The sequence below is a fragment of the Anas acuta genome, chromosome 2 (assembly GCF_963932015.1).
Source record: "Anas acuta chromosome 2, bAnaAcu1.1, whole genome shotgun sequence".
NCBI lineage: Eukaryota > Metazoa > Chordata > Aves > Anseriformes > Anatidae > Anas > Anas acuta.
In genome coordinates, this window is record NC_088980.1 from 5,442,892 (window position 1) to 5,460,669 (window position 17,778).

Genomic DNA, 17,778 nt, shown 5'->3' on the forward strand with positions numbered 1-17,778 from the left:
TGGGTGAAGGTTACAAAACACAGAAGGGAGCAGTCCCTCTGACTTTCCGTTGCGTGGTTGTTGGTGTGTTAACCACCCAAATCCTCCACGCATGGGGGAAACTGGGAAGGTTTGTGAGGGGCCTGAGCCATTGGGTTTGTGCTCAGCCGGTCCTGGGCATTTGTTTTCCTGTGGAAATGACTCAAAATCGAGCCTAAAAATGCGATGAGCTGACCTGCTGCTGTTTAAATCCCTTTGATAAGGTCTCAGGACACGTGGAGGGGATTGAGAGCATTCATGGATGTCCTGTGGAAAGCCTTCCTATGGGATGCACAGCCCGGCGGGGAGATCCCACTTTCCAGTGTGGAGCTAACGTGGTTTCAGCAGGGAAACAAGGAGCAGAAGGGTCCTGCAGGAGCACTCAGACATTTTTCTGGCTTCTCCCTGACCAAAATCACGGCTGACTGTCATCTGTGGCCATTGGTCAGAGCTGGTGAGCAAAACTCAGTGTCACCCGCTGCCTTTTCACTTCACCCACGTGTTTCCGTGAGGGTGCTCCGGGATGGATAAAAATTAACCATCTATGCAATTAGCACACCGAAACAGCTGCCCTTGTGGCATGTCCGCATCCTTCCAACCTCTTACTTTGTCCAAAAGGGAGACATTTCCCAAATCTCGCAGCAGCCAGCGGTCGTGAGATGCCCTTTCGCCCAACTCGGTGTGCTTTGTGCGAGGGCGATTTCTTGAATCCATCTGAAACTACACGAGAAAGGAGAGAAATAGCCCGGCGGCGAGATAAGATGATTATCTCCCCGGCGAACAATAGGACCACGGTCAAAATTAAAAATAATTGGATTGCAAATAGGAAGCCTCGTAAAGCAGCAGGAATAGAGGAAACATGACTAATTTTTTTTTTAGCTCGTCTGAACTCACACAACGGAGTTCTGCAAGCGCCGAAACTTTGAAATCGAGATCTGTGGAAAACCCACGGGGGGAGGATGGCAGGAGTCCAACTGCAATAGTACAATAGGAGCAAGTTAATGCAGCTCGTAGATCTGATCTAAATGGGTAAATGGCGACAGACAAAAGCTATTTTAGGTAGAACTTGGTGGGGACCACGCTAAATATTATTTGGGGAGGAGTGGAGAAAGTGAAGGCTTTTTACCTGACTCCTTTTTTTGGTTCACATGTGTCACCCACAGGATCAGGGCTCAGCTCTTAGCAGGCCTGCAGAACAATCCTTCACATCCTTGTTCAGTGCTGGCTCTTCCCATCTCCAGCACAGAACCTTTCCTTGCTGCACGGGAAGGAGAAGGGGCCTGCAGGACTGCTCAGACTGGGGGATTCATCCCCAAGAGAAAACTTTTGAGAGATGTGGAGCCCATACCAGGCATCACAGAAAGGGCCTGGTGTCTATCGACATACCTCAGCAGGCAGGAACATTGGGATCTGTGTTTTACGATGCCTGAGGTGACCTGAGTGTATCCTTCTATAAATGTAACTGTCTGGAATATTCCGTGCTTCCATTATCATCAGAGATGGCTCTCTGAGACGCAGGCAGCCAACGCTCGGATGCGCTGTGGCAGTGATGTTACATCCACTGTGCAGCACGAGAGCTGGAGGCAGAGGCTGAACCGAGCCGTTCCAATAATACAGGAGGAAGTCTGAATCAGAACACGACAAAGACGTGATGTTCCCAGGCCTAATTGTGACCACAAAACCGCAAATTCTTTTTTTTTTTTTTTGCTTTAGAAGCCTTTTGAACTGAGATTCCTACTCAACCGAGGGCTGAAGCAAGTCTTCGGTCAGCTCCGGTGAAGCCACGTTGGATTACATTAAGCAAGGATTTAATTTATTGACATTAAGCTACTTTAATTGTGGCTGTGCGCATCTGATCCTTCAGCCAGGTAGGTTCTTCTCGTATTTTGAGGGCATACTCCAGGCGAGGGCGTGTTACAGCAGCCACAAGCAGTAGCTGACCCTAGCCACTAACCCATTTATTTAAACCGTTTGGCAAACCTCAGCTGAGTGCAGTAATTGCAGGTGGATGAGAGCTCGCAGAAGGTCATCAGGCTCCTGATGGAGGAAACAGCGCTGAAAGGCAGCGGGGAAAATGACAGATTTAATGATCACGGGCTGACCTAGGGAGAGCGACCGGTCTGTGTGCTGTCCTACAAAGGTGGCAGAACCAAAATCAGACAGTCCCCGCACACTGCCTGCTGGCAAGAGCCAAGACAAGCCAAGAGCTCTTCAAATAAGTGCAACAAATGGCACCAGGGAAAGGCTCTGATGGAATATCAGAAAAGGAAGAGGTGTCTAATGCTGGTGGGGAGGATTTAGGCTACTCAACTCCCAGAAAATTAGATTGTCCTTGTCATACCCAAGGAGAAGTTAGGGCATATGCTTGGCCACGGCAGGACTGCAAACAGAATCACTCCAATCTGTCTTTGAGCGCTACATCACAGGTAAGCTCTTACAGAAACAGCTGATGGTGGCGTGGTTCAAGATTCTGTGCATGGCACAGGGGGAGACTCAGTAAACCATCAAATAGCAGTGCCAGCCATTTCATGCACAACAAACTAGCTGCAAAAGCATCATTCTCACAGAGACTTAGAGGAAGCAACGGCTGGGACCTGCTTCCAAAATGAGAGAGGAAATATTCAGGCCCGTTTTGTTACTTTAGCCACCTGAAACCCCACCTGAGTGGAGCTGGTTGGTCACAGATGCGTATGGACATGGACATAAATGGACAGGACAGCACAGAGGAGAGAGGAGGAGGACAAAAGGAAGCTTGGACCCCCCTCCAATTCCTCTGGCACAAAACCAGATGGCTTTCTGACAGGTTTGTTCTGCACAAGGCACAAAAGGAGAGCGTGCTGCAGGAATGATGAGCTGTAATTCTGTGACTCTGTTACCCACGATAGGTGCAACAAACGTTGCTGACCGTGACACCTCCGGGAATAAACGCAAGCTGATAAATGGCTTTAGTGAATGAACAGGGACACCCGAAGGGGAAGAGGACGGCTACGTGAGTTCACAGACCTCCCCCCGTGTCCCACGAACGTGGAAAGCTTGTTCCGTGCTGGCGTAAGGCCTGCTGCTACTGCAGAGCCTCCTGGCAAAGGTTCTGCGCTGCTCAGGGGGGATTGGAAAGCTGGAACGCCACCTCGGAGTGAAGAGACAGGTGTCAGTGGAAAAAAGTAAATAAAGCTTTTTGTTCTCGGTGACTGTGTTCATCGGAATGGAAAAACCAGGCGAGGATCTCCAGAGCCCACGGATAACACAGACAGCTCTCCTGGTTTCTAATTTTGGAACAAAGTGCTCCTCACCACCGCTTTTCCTGAACACCATTGCATCCTTTACACAAACAGCAAGCTGGCCGAGCTGTGCTTGCTTCTAAACCCACTTTTGCTTCCTCCTCGGCGTAGTTTCAAATCTCCTCTCTTTATTTCTGCTAAAGCAGCCTTCCTTTCCAGTGGGAAACGAGCCCTTTTCAGCCTTTGGGCACCTCTCTGTTGCACGCACCTTAAATAAGACCTCTTGGAGTCGCAGTGCCAGCTCTGAGTAAGCCACCAGCGGATGTCATTACTCGGCTGCAGACAGAAGTGAAGCCAACTGTGCTGCTCGTCCTTGCCCCGACGAAGGCAGAGGCAAGCAGGGAAGATTTACTAAACCGGATTGATAAAACCCTTTAATTTCTGGTGCGATGAGGGGAGAGGCTTCCCTCCGCAGCGTGCGCGTTGTGAGCCGATGGCGGTGTTTTCCTTGGGCGCAGGCCAAAGTTTGCGGCTCTCCTTTTTCTTTCACCAACCAGGAGGCCTCCGAGATGAGTCACCGGCTCTTACACAGGGCCTGGCAGGCTGCTGAGCCAGGAAAAAGAGCCCACAGAAAGGGACTCAGGAGGTTTTGTGTCACAGGGAGCACGTGGGGAAGCGGCCCCACTTCCCGCAGGCAGCCAACGCGCAGCGCTGAAAATAAAACCGGGACTCCCCAGGACTCTGTAGGATCAGGGTGCTACAATCTGGTGGGTGTTTAAGACCCGGTGTGGCTCCCCCTGATGTCCCTTTCAGCATTTTGGGTATGTCTGGAAGAATTCCTTCTTGTAAACCTGATCCCCGACATCACCAGTAACCCTTCTCCATCCTTGCCCAGCCCAGCAGCACCAGCGGGGTGGACACGAGGAGGATGTGGCTGGAGACCTCGGCCAGGGAGCCACGCAGACCATTTGTTTTGTTTTGTTTTGTTTTGTTTTGTTTTAACGTTTCCTCTTATTATGAGAGCAGCTGAATGAAAAAAAAAAGACCCCGAGGAACAATTCAGTGAGTAATGCAGACTGAGCAAGGGATGCGTGATCCCCACTGTCCGACGCCGAATTACGGAAACGATCGGATGAGTCCAGCCTCACTTTGCTGCCGTCAGTGCTGGGAATCACAACTTTTATTGCTGAAGTGACAGCTCGCAAGCAGCAGGTGAGCAAGCAGAAGGCTGACACCACGGTCTCCGTGCCTCCTCGGGGCTTCCAGGAGAACCACCAAGTCGGGGAGTTGGAAGGGACCTCGAGGATGGCCTGGTGGCGATGTGGTGGCTCTGCAAAGCCTCAGGCAGCCTGAGGAGAACCGGGGCGGGCTGAAGGAGTGGGGAGGGATGAGGAGAATTGGGGCGGGAGGAAGGAACGGGGAGGGCTGAGGGGCCGGGCTGAGGGAGGGCCATGGCGAGGGCGGCTGTCTGCCTGCTGCGCTGCGACCTGCGGGCTCACGATAACCAGGTAGGGCCCGGCCGGTGAAATCCCCTCAGCGGGGGGGGGGGTTCTGTGCAAGTACCCCCAGTGCCACCCCGCTCATGGGTAATCTGCGGAGAGGTGTCCCTCCCCAAACCCAAGCCCAACCCTCACCCCAGCCCTAACCGTAACACTAGCCCCAACCCAAACCCTACCCCTTATGTTAACCCCAGCCACGATTCTAACCCCGACCACAGCCCCAACCCCAAACACAGTCCCAACCCCAATCCTAACCCTAACGCTAACCCCAACCCAACCCTAACCCCAACCCCAATCCCAACCCAACCCCTAACCGCAACCCTAACCCCAAGCCCAACCCTAAACCTAACCCCAACCCTAGCCCCAATCCCAACCCCAACCCTAACCCTAACCGTAACCCTAACCCTAACTGTAACCCTAACCCTAGCCCTAGCCCTAACCCTAACCCCAACCCCAATCCCAGCCTGAATGCCAACCCCAACCCTAACCCCAATCCCAACCCAACCCCTAACCCCAACCCCAACCCTAAACCTAACCCCAACCCTAGCCCCAATGCCAACCCCAACCCTAACCCCAACTCTAACCCTAACCCTGACCCTAACCCTAACCCCAACCCCAATCCCAACCCCAACCCTAATTCCAACCCTAACCCCAACCCCAGCTCCATCCCCATCCCCATCCCCATCCCCATCCCCATCCCCAACCCCAACCCTAAATCCCCCACACCTGTGCTGTCAAGGCCCTCTCCATATTTCCAGGTGCTGCACTGGGCTGCCAGCAATGCCGATTACCTCATTCCCCTCTACTGCTTTGACCCGCGGCACTACGCGGGCACGCACTGCTACGGCTTCCCAAAGACGGGGCCGCACCGGCTCAGGTTTCTGCTGGAAAGCGTGAAAGATCTGAGGGAAACGCTCAAGAAGAAAGGAAGGTGAGAAAGCACCATAGAGACATCACATCTATTTTAATTTTCCTTCTCTTTTTCAACACTTATCTATGCTGTGAGTCAAATCCTGACAGTCTGGGGCTGTGATGATGGTTTGTTCCAGAGTGCAGCCCTTCTGTTAGCGTTGGTCACTGCCCAAGCCCTGTTTGGATGACTTGCTGTGGCATCTGCAAGGGACTGAGGCTAACTTTTCACTTTTAGGTAACATCCAGGCTGTGTGCCATTCAGATTTTGCTTTCCTGACATCAGATAGCACAGATGGGTCTCAGCCACAAGCTCTTTGCCCAGAATCCTGCAGAGACATGAACTGCAGTTTCCCAAGACACAGGCAGTGGCACCAAGCACCTCGGCATGCTTCTTTCCTTGTCCCTAGCAAGTTTTCCTCAGGAACTGGCTTGCCAGACCTCCGTGGGTCCTGGCTTGTGAGACTGGAGTTAAATTTGCTCATGCCCTGTCCCAGCAAACCTGTTCCCTTTGGCAGGCTATGCTGTGGGAAGGGGATCTTCAGGGATTCCTCTTTCATGTACCTTTAGGAACTATACTTAGGGTAGACCAGGGCATGAAAGAGATCCCAGTACTTGGGAACATTTGGCTTTGCTTAGCAGAAGATGCATCAGTGAGCCCGTCTTCTCCCAGGGCAGCACAGCGTTGGCAGGAGATGCAAGAAGAGTGGCAGTGCAGATCATGCAGGTTGAGGGGTGTTTTGGGGGGCTGAAACAAGCGATCAGTGGGTAGTTGCACCCTCACCCTGCAGCGAACAGATCCAGAGCTGCTTGAATGCTGCTGGGCCACCCTTAGTGGCTGCTAAGAGATTGTTCTGCCCGGAATTCTCTGCACCCACCTCTGGCCAGCTTTCTCATCACAGCTTCTCTTTTGGCTCGGTGCCCTGGGTACACAGCTGGGCAGTTTGTGGGGTTGCAGTGTGGGAGGGGAGTTTTGTTGATTCTTACTAAGACACGGAAAGAATTCCTCTGAACAATCCCACGTGAAAGCAGAGGGGGGTCTGCCCACAAGCCGCCACTACCTGCGAAGGAGATCGGAAGAGGATTCAGTTCTCAAATCTCAGCCTGTGTGTGTGTGAGGCTGAGCAGATCTGACAGATTCACGTTTAGGTAACAGCCTGGCTTTCTGCCCGGTCATCCTTTCTAAGGCTTCCGGGCCAGTAGGAATGTGTTCAGTGCAAACTCTGCCTCGGTGGCTTGCAAACTGCGTTCAGTAGTTCCTAAAAAAAGTGGGCTTGTCAAATCCTGTCTGTCTGCCTCCACGGGCTGGCTGTGCTCCTCACAGAACGGGCACCCGGGTGCCTGGGCTCCTCTATACACAACCAGCGATGACATCAAACCTAATTCGGGCCAACCTTTTGTGTTTGCAGTACCCTGGTTGTGAGAAAAGGGAAGCCAGAAGATGTGGTCCGTGATCTGATTACTCAGCTGGGCTGCGTTGGAGTCGTCGCTTTCCATGAAGAGGTAAGGGAAGTATTGTCATGGTTAAAAGGTAAAATTAGCGAGGTTTCTTCTACATGATTGTGGTGGGATTCCTGGCTGGATTGCAGCTGTTGGTGAGGAAGGAAGCAGGAATCTGGGCCGTGGCTGCCGGCAGGGTTGGCACCTCACTGACCTGCCCTGGAACCCATCTTACTCCGCAGCCATTCTCCTGGCAGTGCCCAGTAGCAGATGGGGAGAGAAAACCAAAGGAGCAGGGCAAGATGCTCCCCCTAAATACCTCCCCAGCCTCCAGGATCCCATGGCTGAAGGACTTCTCAAGGCAGGAGTGCTGTCCTCATGTTCCCTACTGATCAACAAACTTCTTGTCCATGTATTTGTCCAGTTACCTTTGCAGTCCATGCAAATGTAAAATATCTGCAAGGTCTTACATCAAGCTTCACTGCTCACAAGATGATAACCCAGCCTCTTGCCCTGAGTGGCAGTTTGTTGAATCTTTTTCTGCTTGGCTGTTGGAAAAAGCCTGGCCTCATTTATCCACTTTATATTCATCTCTGAGGTTGTAACAAGTATTCCAGGGCGTCTGGTGGTGGATTTGGCTCCTCAGAGCAGCTTTACTCTCACCTCCTCCACATTCTGGCGTCAGCGCTGCTAAGGGAGCGTGCAAATGCCAGCTGGGTTTGGCCCCGCAGTGGTCTCAGCGCATTGTGTTCTCCCCAGGCTACTCAGGAGGAGCTGGACGTGGAGAAGGAGCTGTGCCAAGTGTGCGAGCAGCACGGGGTGGAGGTGAAGCCCTTCTGGGCAGCCACGCTGTACCACCGCGATGACCTTCCCTTCAGGCCCATCGCCAGGTGATGCCACGCACTCCTCCCCTGTCCCACTGATTGCTCGCTCCACTGAACGCTCAAGAGGGGTTTTAGGGGTTTTAGGAGGGGTCGTGATAGAACTGCCTGTGGCAGAAGCCTTCTGGGTGTGGACTCTTCATGCCTCCATCAATAATCCCTTGATATCTCGTTCATAGTTGAGTGATTCGTGGTATCCTAAAGAAAATATATAAAATAGGGCAGAAAAGCCAGGCCAAAACAATGCCTGTTGGTCTCCATCGATCATAAAGGCAGCCTGAGGTTGCACATTTCCATGCTGAGGTCAGCCCTGGGGGTGATTAAAACTTAGGTGAGCTAAATCTGCCCCTCAGGTGAGATAAATGGCCCCATCAGGACACGCCATAAGTGGAAAAGGCACCGTTTGCATCAGAAGCAGAAAGCAAATTAGTGAAGGGCTGTGAGGAGGGCACACGGCAGAAATTCCACGGCTCTCCTACGGAGATGTGACCGCGCTCCGATCCCTGCAGGTTGCCCGATGTCTACACCCAGTTCCGAAAAGCGGTGGAGGCCGAGGCGAAGGTCCGGCCGGCCCTGCAGCTGCCAGATCAGCTGAAGCCTCTGGCTCCGGGCGTGGAAGAAGGCTGTATCCCCACGATGGAGGATTTGGGACAGAAAGGTAAGAAAACAGAATTTAGCTGCTGCTCCCGTGAATCCCTTACTGAGAACCAAAAGAAAGAGGCCTCCTAAGGCAGCGGTTGCCCTTCACACACTAGCTGAGCCCCTGGTAAATTCCCTGCCTGCAGGAGCTGGGTTGGCAGGCCCTGGGTAGAAAACATTCTCCTAATCATCAGTTTTGAGTGTCTGATGTGGCCCTTTTTCAAAGCAAGGCTCTGGCAGAACCTTGCATTTCCCTGGAGCAGCATCCCTCATGCTGAACGTCCTGTTTTTAAGCTCCTTGCTGTTGGGGTGCTTTCCAGAGGCTGATTTTTGTTGGTAACAAGCTGGTGGTGTTTTCTGTGGCAGATCCCGGGACTGATCCACGAACAGCCTTCCCCTGCTGTGGAGGAGAGACCCAGGCTTTAGCGAGGCTCCAGTATTATTTCTGGGACACGGTAACTCACACATTTCCTTCTCTGCATCCTCCCCCTCGTACACCCAGCTGTACCAGTGCGTGAGGCTGCAGTTCACTTCCTAATAATTCCTTAGCTCCTGTATTAGCACTGTACAAAGGAGAGAATTAGCATTATTTCAGTGTCACAGCAAGACAAACTAAATCAAAAAGAAGCCATCCAGGAACTGGAAATGTAAGACAAATATTTAGGAACGTAGTTTAGTGGCCACCCCTTTTTAGTGTCTCTTTCTTCAGCTTTAGGGAATTGGAACCATCTTTTGGTTTCTTTACCTTGACTTGCCTCATGTTGCTTTCCCTTCCCACGTCAGCAGCAATTCAGTTCCTCCGTTTTGGAGGAGTGAAAAGGAGCCCAAAGGGCTGCAGTCGCATTTGGGGTGAGGAACCACTGAGCCAGGCTGCTGCCCACAGCCAGCTGTTCCCAGCAGTCTGGCCCAAAAACTCGTGGCCAAATAATTCAGAAATGATTTGTCCGGTGCGCTCACTAACACAGCTTCCAGGGGATTCTTTCAGCTGTGCTATGAAGATCCTGCGTTTGCTTGGTGCTGGGGAGCACAGACAGCTTTTAATCTTTAGGGAGCACTAATGTGATCACTGCTGGAAAACCTGCTCCTTTTTTTTTTTTTTTTTTTTTTTACAGTTATGCGAATATTATCAGCCCTTGGTGAGCCAGAACAGTTCGCTAGTGCTCGTAACCTGTGCTGTGTTTCACAGTGCTTGCAGAAAGAAATGTGCTACAGGTTGGAGCAGGGAGCACGGCTCGTGACACGTTTCCCAGAGCTGGCCTGATTAATTTCTGCACACTCCAGGCTGTGATTTGGCAGCTCTGTAACCCTTGCGGGCAGCCGTGAGAGGGAGCCCAGCCCTGCCGGATCGTCCTGGCTCTGACATAAAAGACATTTTAGCAGGTGGCATGTCAGGTATTAAAGTCTTTTGTTCTTTTCTCACCCAGAACCTGGTTGCATCATACAAGGAGACTCGGAACGGGCTGATAGGAATGGATTACTCAACCAAATTCGCACCATGGTAAAAAAAAAAAACTTCTGTTGTGAGGTTTGAAGCTCCCTTTCTGCCCGCACCCCAAATTGACGTTACCTGTTTGCTCAACACTCGTTTAGCATGGACAGGGTCCTGAGTGTGATTCCCTTGTCCTTTTTGTCGGGGTACAGCAGTCTCAGAACTGCTCTTTATTATCAGGCTCTTTATTCCCCGGGAACATTCCTGCAGTTAGGAATTGCTGAAGGGTAGCAGTGAGGAGCTGAGCGTGCTGAGAGCAGCAGTGTGGGCTCTGTGCTGCTTTGCGGATCTGTGTCACGGAACCGCAACGTGAAACAATTTTCCAGGGCTGCTCCAGGTCAGGATTTTTATTTTCAGCCCTCTGCTTCAGTGCTCGCAGCGGATGGCTCCACCTGCTGGCACTTGGGGATCCAGGGCCACTGGGAAGTTCTTTCCTGCGTTGTGGCCACTCGAGTTTTTTTTCCAAGCTGGCCGTTTGCCCAGCACAGCCAGTCCTGATCTGCCTGCCCTGAAGTCTTCTTCTGCCAGACAATCAGCACCGGGCTGGCTCAGGCTGCAGCCATTCACGCCTCACACTGGGCATTGCTGAGGCGTGCAGCTGGTCAGCAATTAAGGAAAAACTCAAATCCTTTCTTCCTGTTTTCCAAAACTCACCAGAAGGTCAAATGTTTCCATCAGCCCCGGTGAGGAATAGCATTCAAATGCATTTCTGGGAAAATCTTAGGGTCTTATCACCCTTTTCCATCGGGCTGGAGTCTGCGTTTTGTTTTCTGCCCTGCACGGCACTGATGGGGAACAAATAGAAGGAGCCTGCAGGGTTGAAATGCCAGAGCTGGCTTTGCTTCCCTATTTTCCTACCCTGCCTGAGATTTTCGGCAAGCCACTCACCTTCTGTGGCTCCTCAAACGAGACTCGTGGGTGCTGCAGCTGTAGGAGCCCTGGACGTTGGGATAAATTGCTCCAGAGGGGAAGGAGGGCTGCTGGACAGCAGCGGCAGATGCTGAAGAGGTTTCACAGAATCCCAGAATCATCTCGGTTGGAAGAGACCTCCGAGATTTTTCAGGCTCTAAGCACAAAGCTGCCCCTCTGTGCCCTCTGTGGAGCCACCAGGCTGTGAGGCACTGCCCTGTTCTGAATTCCAAACATCTCCCTTCTGCTTCCAGGCTGGCGCTCGGCTGCATTTCCCCCCGCTACATCTACGAGCAGCTACGGAAGTATGAAAAGGAGAGAGGGGCAAACGATAGCACCTACTGGTACGACCCTGCGTGATGGCTGTGGCGCGTGTTTTCTGGAAAGGAAACTGGCGTCTCACGCACAGGAGAGAGCAATTTGTTAACTTTCTTCTTAATTAATGCTCATTTTGCCTGTGCCTGCTGTCTGGTTCCTCTGGGGCTCACCACTCTTCTGTTTCAGGACGGGTTTATTGCTCTGCCGTTGACATCCAGAGGCTTTAGGCATTTTATAAGTGAGGATTATTAATGCCACTTGTCGTGGCTATTGGTGGCAGGTTTCTGCTCAGAATTTTTAAGACTGATCTCTGTAAATCAGCAAAAGGGCCCCGCGCTCGCTCAGCTGGCTGCCCACGAGCACGACGCCTTAGAAAAGGGGAAGAAGGGATCGGAAGCGGGCTTCATGCAGCCAGCCCGGTGATCCCTGCTCTTCCTCACCCACCAGCTGCGTGCCTGCAGGTGGCACTGGGGGAATCTGCGCTGCTGCGGGGTGCTTGGGGTCAGTGAATCCATCTCTGGGCTGGCCTTGAGCTCACTCATGCCCAATTCCAATTCAAGCGACAGATATTGACCTCTTGCTTGCTTATGTGTGTGTTTCTCTTTGTTTGTTTTCTTCTTCAAACACGTGGCTTTGTGTTGTAGGGTCCTGTTTGAACTGCTGTGGCGGGATTACTTCCGATTCGTGGCCCTGAAGCACGGCAGAAGGATTTTCTCAGTAAGAGGTGCGTGCGAGTCTCTGTATCCGGAGGGGAAAGGGACGGTCTTAAAACAGGGAAAGGAAGAGAAGAGGCTGCAGGCGCTGTGATGTACAACACCCTTCTTATAGTGCTTGTGTCACTGCCCTGGGACGCTCCTGGTGAGTTGCTTTTTGCACAGAAGTGCCTTAACACCACGGTCCTGGCTGCTGTGAAGTTTTTCCTCCAATCTGATTAACTACAGGGAACAGTAGCACAAATATTAGTGGGAAACAGCAGCACAAGAGCAAAAGTGCTGTTTCCAGAGACCCTCTTCCTTCGGGCAGCACTTTTAGATGCCCTTGGGCATTCTGCCTGGCATCTAGCTGTGGCTGTGGAGGGGCACACATCTCCCTTAGGGCCTGAGTCATATTTGCCAAGCCTAAGTGGCTGTTTCAAACGCCCCGTGGCATTTCGAATCGTACCTGGTGCCAGTGGTGGGCCTGAACTGAGATGTCTGGAGCCAAAGCTGAGTCCCTGCTGTCTCCGTCCCACCGTGCAGGGCTGTAATTGCCATCAGACCCCTGCAGACTTAAAAGTCGTCCTCCTTATCTGTTCCTAGCCAGCTGCAGGAGCAAAATCTTACCGGGGGCTTCTGCAGAGTAATTCTGGGGTCAGTATCATGGATTTCACACACGCACTGTGCTGGAATAAAACCGAACAAGAAAATATTACCTTGGAGCTGAGCGTATCTCTGGCTGCTTAGGAGGTCTGAGCCATTTTTAAGTTAAACAGCAAACACCAGTAAGCCAAATAATCAAAATTCAGAAGGCCTTGAGCATCGCCTGCGTGCACCAGGCACCCCTTTACAACACTTTGTAGGATGAACATGTTATCTCTAAAATCTTTGCAGAAGGAATGTGGTTTGTGATGACAGAGGGCTAGCTCCATCCCGATGTCTTGTGTCAGCCAAGGCACCTCTGGCTGTCATCATTTCATTTTTAAATGCTTGTGTCAGCGTTTGTCTTCACAAACACTTCCTTTTTATCCTCAACAGGGCTTCAGAGTAAAGAGGTGCCCTGGAAAAAGGATCTTCTGCTCTTTGACTGCTGGAAAGGTCAGTAGAACAAGAGGTTTGGCTAGCAGTGCTCTTGGTTTCCACCTGCCCGCATGCTTACGTGTGCCCCAGCGCCAGCTCAGGTTTGTACTTTGTACTCTCATCACCAAACAAGCACAGAACCCTGGGTGAGTGCAGGATGTTTGCCGGCCTTTCGAGACCGAGCACCATCCAGGAGCAGGCCCCCAGGATGTCATAAATACCCAGGTTCTGTCTGCCACAGGCTGTGAGATGAACCGCAGGTAGATTTCCCTGCCCAGGTTTGTTCTTCCAGGAGGTTTTGGTGAGGTTAAAGCAGCCTTAGAATAAATCTCACCTTTTGCTGTGCCACACAGCCTTTTCATATACTTGTGTGTTTGTTTTTTTTTAGCTTTTATAACTTCGTTGTCACATGAGTAGCAAAGATAGTATTCCAAATTAAAACTCAGAGGGCCTAACAGGTTAAAGTATCAAACCAGTGACATGCACATCTGTGGATCTTTCTCCACATTACTGCTATATGTGTCCATTCACACAGAGCTACAGCAATTTTTTTCCTTATCAACAGACAAAAGCTCTCTGCTTTTCAGGTGCTAATCCTCAGGGACTAGTCCCATACACCCCACTCCGCTCTTCATCCTTTCTCAACATTTTTTGTTGTTGTTCTTGGCCCATCTCCCTGCTGTCTGTACAGTTATTTTGCTTCAATTCCACCTGATGCATTGGTTTTCCAATCTGAAGTTTTTCTGTACCTTTTTATTTTTAAATTCTCATTTTAATTTTCCATTCGGTTTACTTCCTAGTGTCTTTTAGAGCTGAACATCAGGAAATCTCCCCAGCATAAAGTTCTCTCCCTGCTGCTGTGCACTGGCACTGTTTTACCTGCTCGGATAGCCATGAATGCATGCGCACGGGTCGGTTCTGAGTGCCAAAAAATGCCATCACATCCCAGCAGCGCCTTTTGTCTCCGCAGAGGGCAAAACCGGGGTTCCTTTTGTCGATGCCAACATGCGGGAGCTGGCTGCCACGGGCTTTATGTCTAACAGAGGGCGGCAGAACGTCGCCAGCTTCCTCACCAAGGACCTGGGGCTGGACTGGAGGATGGGGGCGGAGTGGTTCGAACACCTGCTGGTAAGGCTGAAGCCAAGAGGTAGCCAGGAAGTTTGCAGTGATACTTTTGGTCCTTCTCTTGTTGAGTTTTAGCCAGAAATCTGTCATACTCAATAAAACTGTCAAGCATAGATAACGTTAACGTAGATAACGTTAACAATGCTCTAATTTGCTCGTCCCAGAGGCTGGGGAGGAGGGCAGCCCTGAAATAGAACAGAAAAAGAAATGTGTGCAGGCCACTGAAGCTGGGGTTGGCTCAGATCCTTGCGGTGATGTGGACGGAGAAATCACCCAGAGAGGAGCAGGCAAGCAGGGACAATAATTGCTCAGCTTCCACAGGGCTCCACCCTGGCTGGAGGCATCTTTCTTCCTTCTGGTGAGTCAGCAACCGCCCTGCCAAGGGGAGCAGCGTTCCCTTGTGCCAGTCAGCACTCACACAGTCCCGGTTAAATGGCTGGGTTGCTCTGCTGCCCTTGGCCCCACGGCTTCTTTCCAGGAAGACCTCGTCTGTGGGATACCAGAGGCTGTGGATATTCAGGAAACTTTCCGCTCACGAGAGTGGCTGGAGGTGCAACAAAACCATCACTTCCCTCCTACAGGCGATTAAAAGAGCCTTTTTTGTTAATTAATTAAAAGAGCCTTTTTTATTAATGTAACTTTTCTGAGCTTCCTTGGAGCTGGGCTCTGGCAGCCAAGATCTGCACTTCAGTCCTGATTTAAGTCCTGTACCTTGAGTGCCTTGTGTGTACGGGCTGCTCTGAAGCCTGGTTTGGCACAGCTGAGGGGCGCCCACACGCACAAACGCGCTGACACATTCCTGAATGGCTTCAAGCCTGGCTCTCGGTGGCATCTGCCAGCTGTGGCTGACAAAGGTGGGTGTGATATGCAGAGGCCAGCTTAATTCGTGTCAGGACAAGCCTGGTGCTCAAAGCTAGCGGTGATTAAGAGTTAGGAGTGGCCAAGATCCTGGCAATCCCAAGGGCACTCAGGCAGGACCGTGCTCTGCTCTCATTTGTGCCTCTTTCAAAATCCTGGCTCCATTTTACACAAGCATCCTCAAGAGCTTTTTGTTGAGAGCTTTTTGATAGATTTTTTGAGATGTCGAATAGGTTCAAGTGTAGCAGGGACTCAACTGCTGCTTTGTGCTGGTTGCACCTTCCTGCACTCTGTGTGCTCACTCCCCTCCCTCAGACTTTTCTCCAGCCTTCCTAATGGGATCTGCAGGGATGATTTTGCTTGTCTGTGGTCCCCAGGAAGAATTTCTGGAGTATTTGAAATGTTCCGGGCTGCTGCTTCTCAGAACGTGAGCCCTCAAAGGCTGAGGGAGTTGTGATGAAGCTTTCTCTTTCCTCCTCCTCTCCTCAAGGTTGATTACGACGTTTGCAGCAATTACGGCAACTGGCTGTACAGCGCCGGCGTTGGCAACGACCCCAGGGACAAGAGGAAATTCAACGTGATTAAACAAGGCCTGGACTACGACGGCAACGTAAGTTATAAATCATCCTGGGCTGCCTCGCAGCGAGCAGCAGAGCAAAACTCGTCTTGATAGTTGCAGGGACCGGGGATCGATGCGCTGTGTGGGCACCGCAGCCCTGTGCTCGCTCTGCCGGCAGGCGGGCAGCTTCCTCCTCCTCCCTGTGCAGGAAAAGCTGACGTTTGCAGTCTGCTGCACTCCCCAGCTCCCCGCGGCTTGGTTTCGTCAGCGTTTCTTCCGGGTGGCGGCCACGTCCCATCGGTGTCACGCACCTCCTGCCTCCAGCAGCTTCGGGAGGGACTCAGAAGTGGCCGGAGAGCCTCAGCTGCTCGCCTGGCACCTCAGGAGGTGCTGGATGAAACCTCCGGCTTCTCTGCCTCTCTCCAAGCACACAGATTGCCCTTTCCAATTGCTTTGGTGTCGTTCACATCCTGCTTCCACCCCGTTCCTTAGGTAGCAGCATTCCCTTTTACCACCGTAGCAGGAAGAATTTAACAGGAATCAGATTTTTTCCTAGCAGGGGACGCAGCTGGAGAGATCCCGGGGTTCATTTAGCCAAGCACCGAGGTGTACAGCTAAGCTCATGCTGGTTTCTGTCAGTCACTGGAAAGAAAAATGCAACTTTTGGGGAGTGGTTTCACCTTGCCCTGTCTTAAACAGCCCAGGGGAACCCCGCAAACACCTCTGCCTCCTTCCACTGCCTGCAGAGTGAGCTCATCCTCATGTCCTTGCATTCCAGGCTCTAATTCTGGGTAGCGGGTTTAACAGGAGGTGTCGAGAGCTGACTGGTGCTGCACCACCAGCTTCTTTCCCTGAAAACCAAGCTTTTCTTTCACGAAGACCCTCCCACGTACAGATAATTGCAGAACAGCCCCCATCACTTCGGTTTTGGACCCTGTCCCTTCTGTTTGCAGGGAGATTTCGTGCGCCTGTGGCTGCCAGAGCTACAGGGCATTGCGGGAGCTGATGCCCATGCCCCGTGGGCACTGAGCAGCGCCGCGCTCCGCCAGGCGGGCGTAATTCTGGGCCAGACCTACCCACAGCCGCTCGTGAGGGCCCCTGAGTGGAGCAGGCACATCAACCAGAGGCTTGTGAGTACTGGGAAAGCTGGGATGCGCTGGGAAACCTTACAAGAAACTCTCATTTCCTAAATCCAGGACTAGAACCACGCCTCTCAGGCCAACCCCAAATTTTTGCCACGTATCTGGGGGCTGAAAGAGCCACGTGCACTTTTTTCTTCCTAACACTGCGTGCCAAGGCTGTGTTGTGCCCAGAGCAGCAGCAGAAGTGTCTCAGTGCTCGTCTCTCCTTTGCAGCAGGGAAGAAGCCCCCATCCCCGGGGCAGGAGAGGACCTGCTGACGCCCCGGCGCAGCGCAAAGACAGAGGGATTGATTTTTACTTCTCTCGCAAGAAAGATGAGTGACGGAGGCGATCCACGTGCGTGCTGGAGAAGAGTTCACTGGGACTCCGAGCAGGTGTTGCTGCTTTTCCAGTGCCTCCTGCTTGGCACTGTTCCTTCCAGCTGTTACAAGCTCAATTTCTACCTCTTCTTACAAACTGGAGCAGCTGGTTTGTGCAGCAGGTACTCAGAAAGAGACATTTAGCGCGAATTTTCTTATGCTGATTTTTCATTCTTAAAGCTTTTAAAACCACTGTTCATTATGCAATTAAAAAATTTGCTGCTGGAGTGTTTTATCTTCCTCATTTCCACTGACGCAACAGAGATCCCCAGATAGTGAGACTTCAGGGGATGTCTAGTGCCTAGAAGCAGGCCCCTCTCAGCAGAAGGAATGCGGCTCTGGGATTTATTACCACTAGGGATCCACTCGGACCTCTTTGGTAAAGAATAATCCCATAACTCTGCTAAATCTCTTAGTTATTTAGGTAGAGGGGTTCAGGACTGCCTTGAGAAGACAGCCAACATGGAACACAAAAGCGAGATCTGTCAAAAGGAAACAAATGGAGTAATTTTGTAGGGAGTGAACACCCTATAAGGGGTGTTTGAACCTCATATGATAATCCTGCCGTTTGTTGGATAACAGGAACTGATGAGTAGCTCCTGATGATGGAGGAGGGTCAGTTTCAGGGGTTGCTGCTTAAA

The 17,778-nt window shown here is 51.7% G+C and overlaps 1 protein-coding gene across 3 annotated transcripts; it reads left to right on the plus strand.

Annotated features, from left to right (window-relative positions):
• The first annotated feature begins 4,645 nt into the window (after positions 1–4,645).
• LOC137852062 (cryptochrome DASH-like) lies at positions 4,646–17,365 on the plus strand. Of its 3 annotated transcripts, none has more exons than XM_068673344.1 (14): positions 4,646–4,744; positions 5,494–5,666; positions 7,054–7,147; positions 7,844–7,974; positions 8,475–8,623; positions 8,971–9,059; positions 10,029–10,102; positions 11,257–11,346; positions 11,965–12,044; positions 13,054–13,113; positions 14,066–14,223; positions 15,569–15,688; positions 16,591–16,767; positions 16,993–17,365. In XM_068673344.1, exons 1-14 carry the CDS (start codon positions 4,688–4,690, stop codon positions 17,098–17,100), a joined length of 1,560 nt encoding a protein of 519 aa, XP_068529445.1. In that variant the 5' UTR covers positions 4,646–4,687; the 3' UTR covers positions 17,101–17,365. The 3 variants fall into 3 exon arrangements, with proteins under 3 accessions (XP_068529445.1, XP_068529446.1, XP_068529448.1); XM_068673345.1 differs by having other exon boundaries at positions 16,996–17,365; XM_068673347.1 differs by lacking the exons at positions 15,569–15,688; positions 16,591–16,767; positions 16,993–17,365 and adding an exon at positions 14,699–15,562.
• Positions 17,366–17,778: the final 413 nt, after the last annotated feature.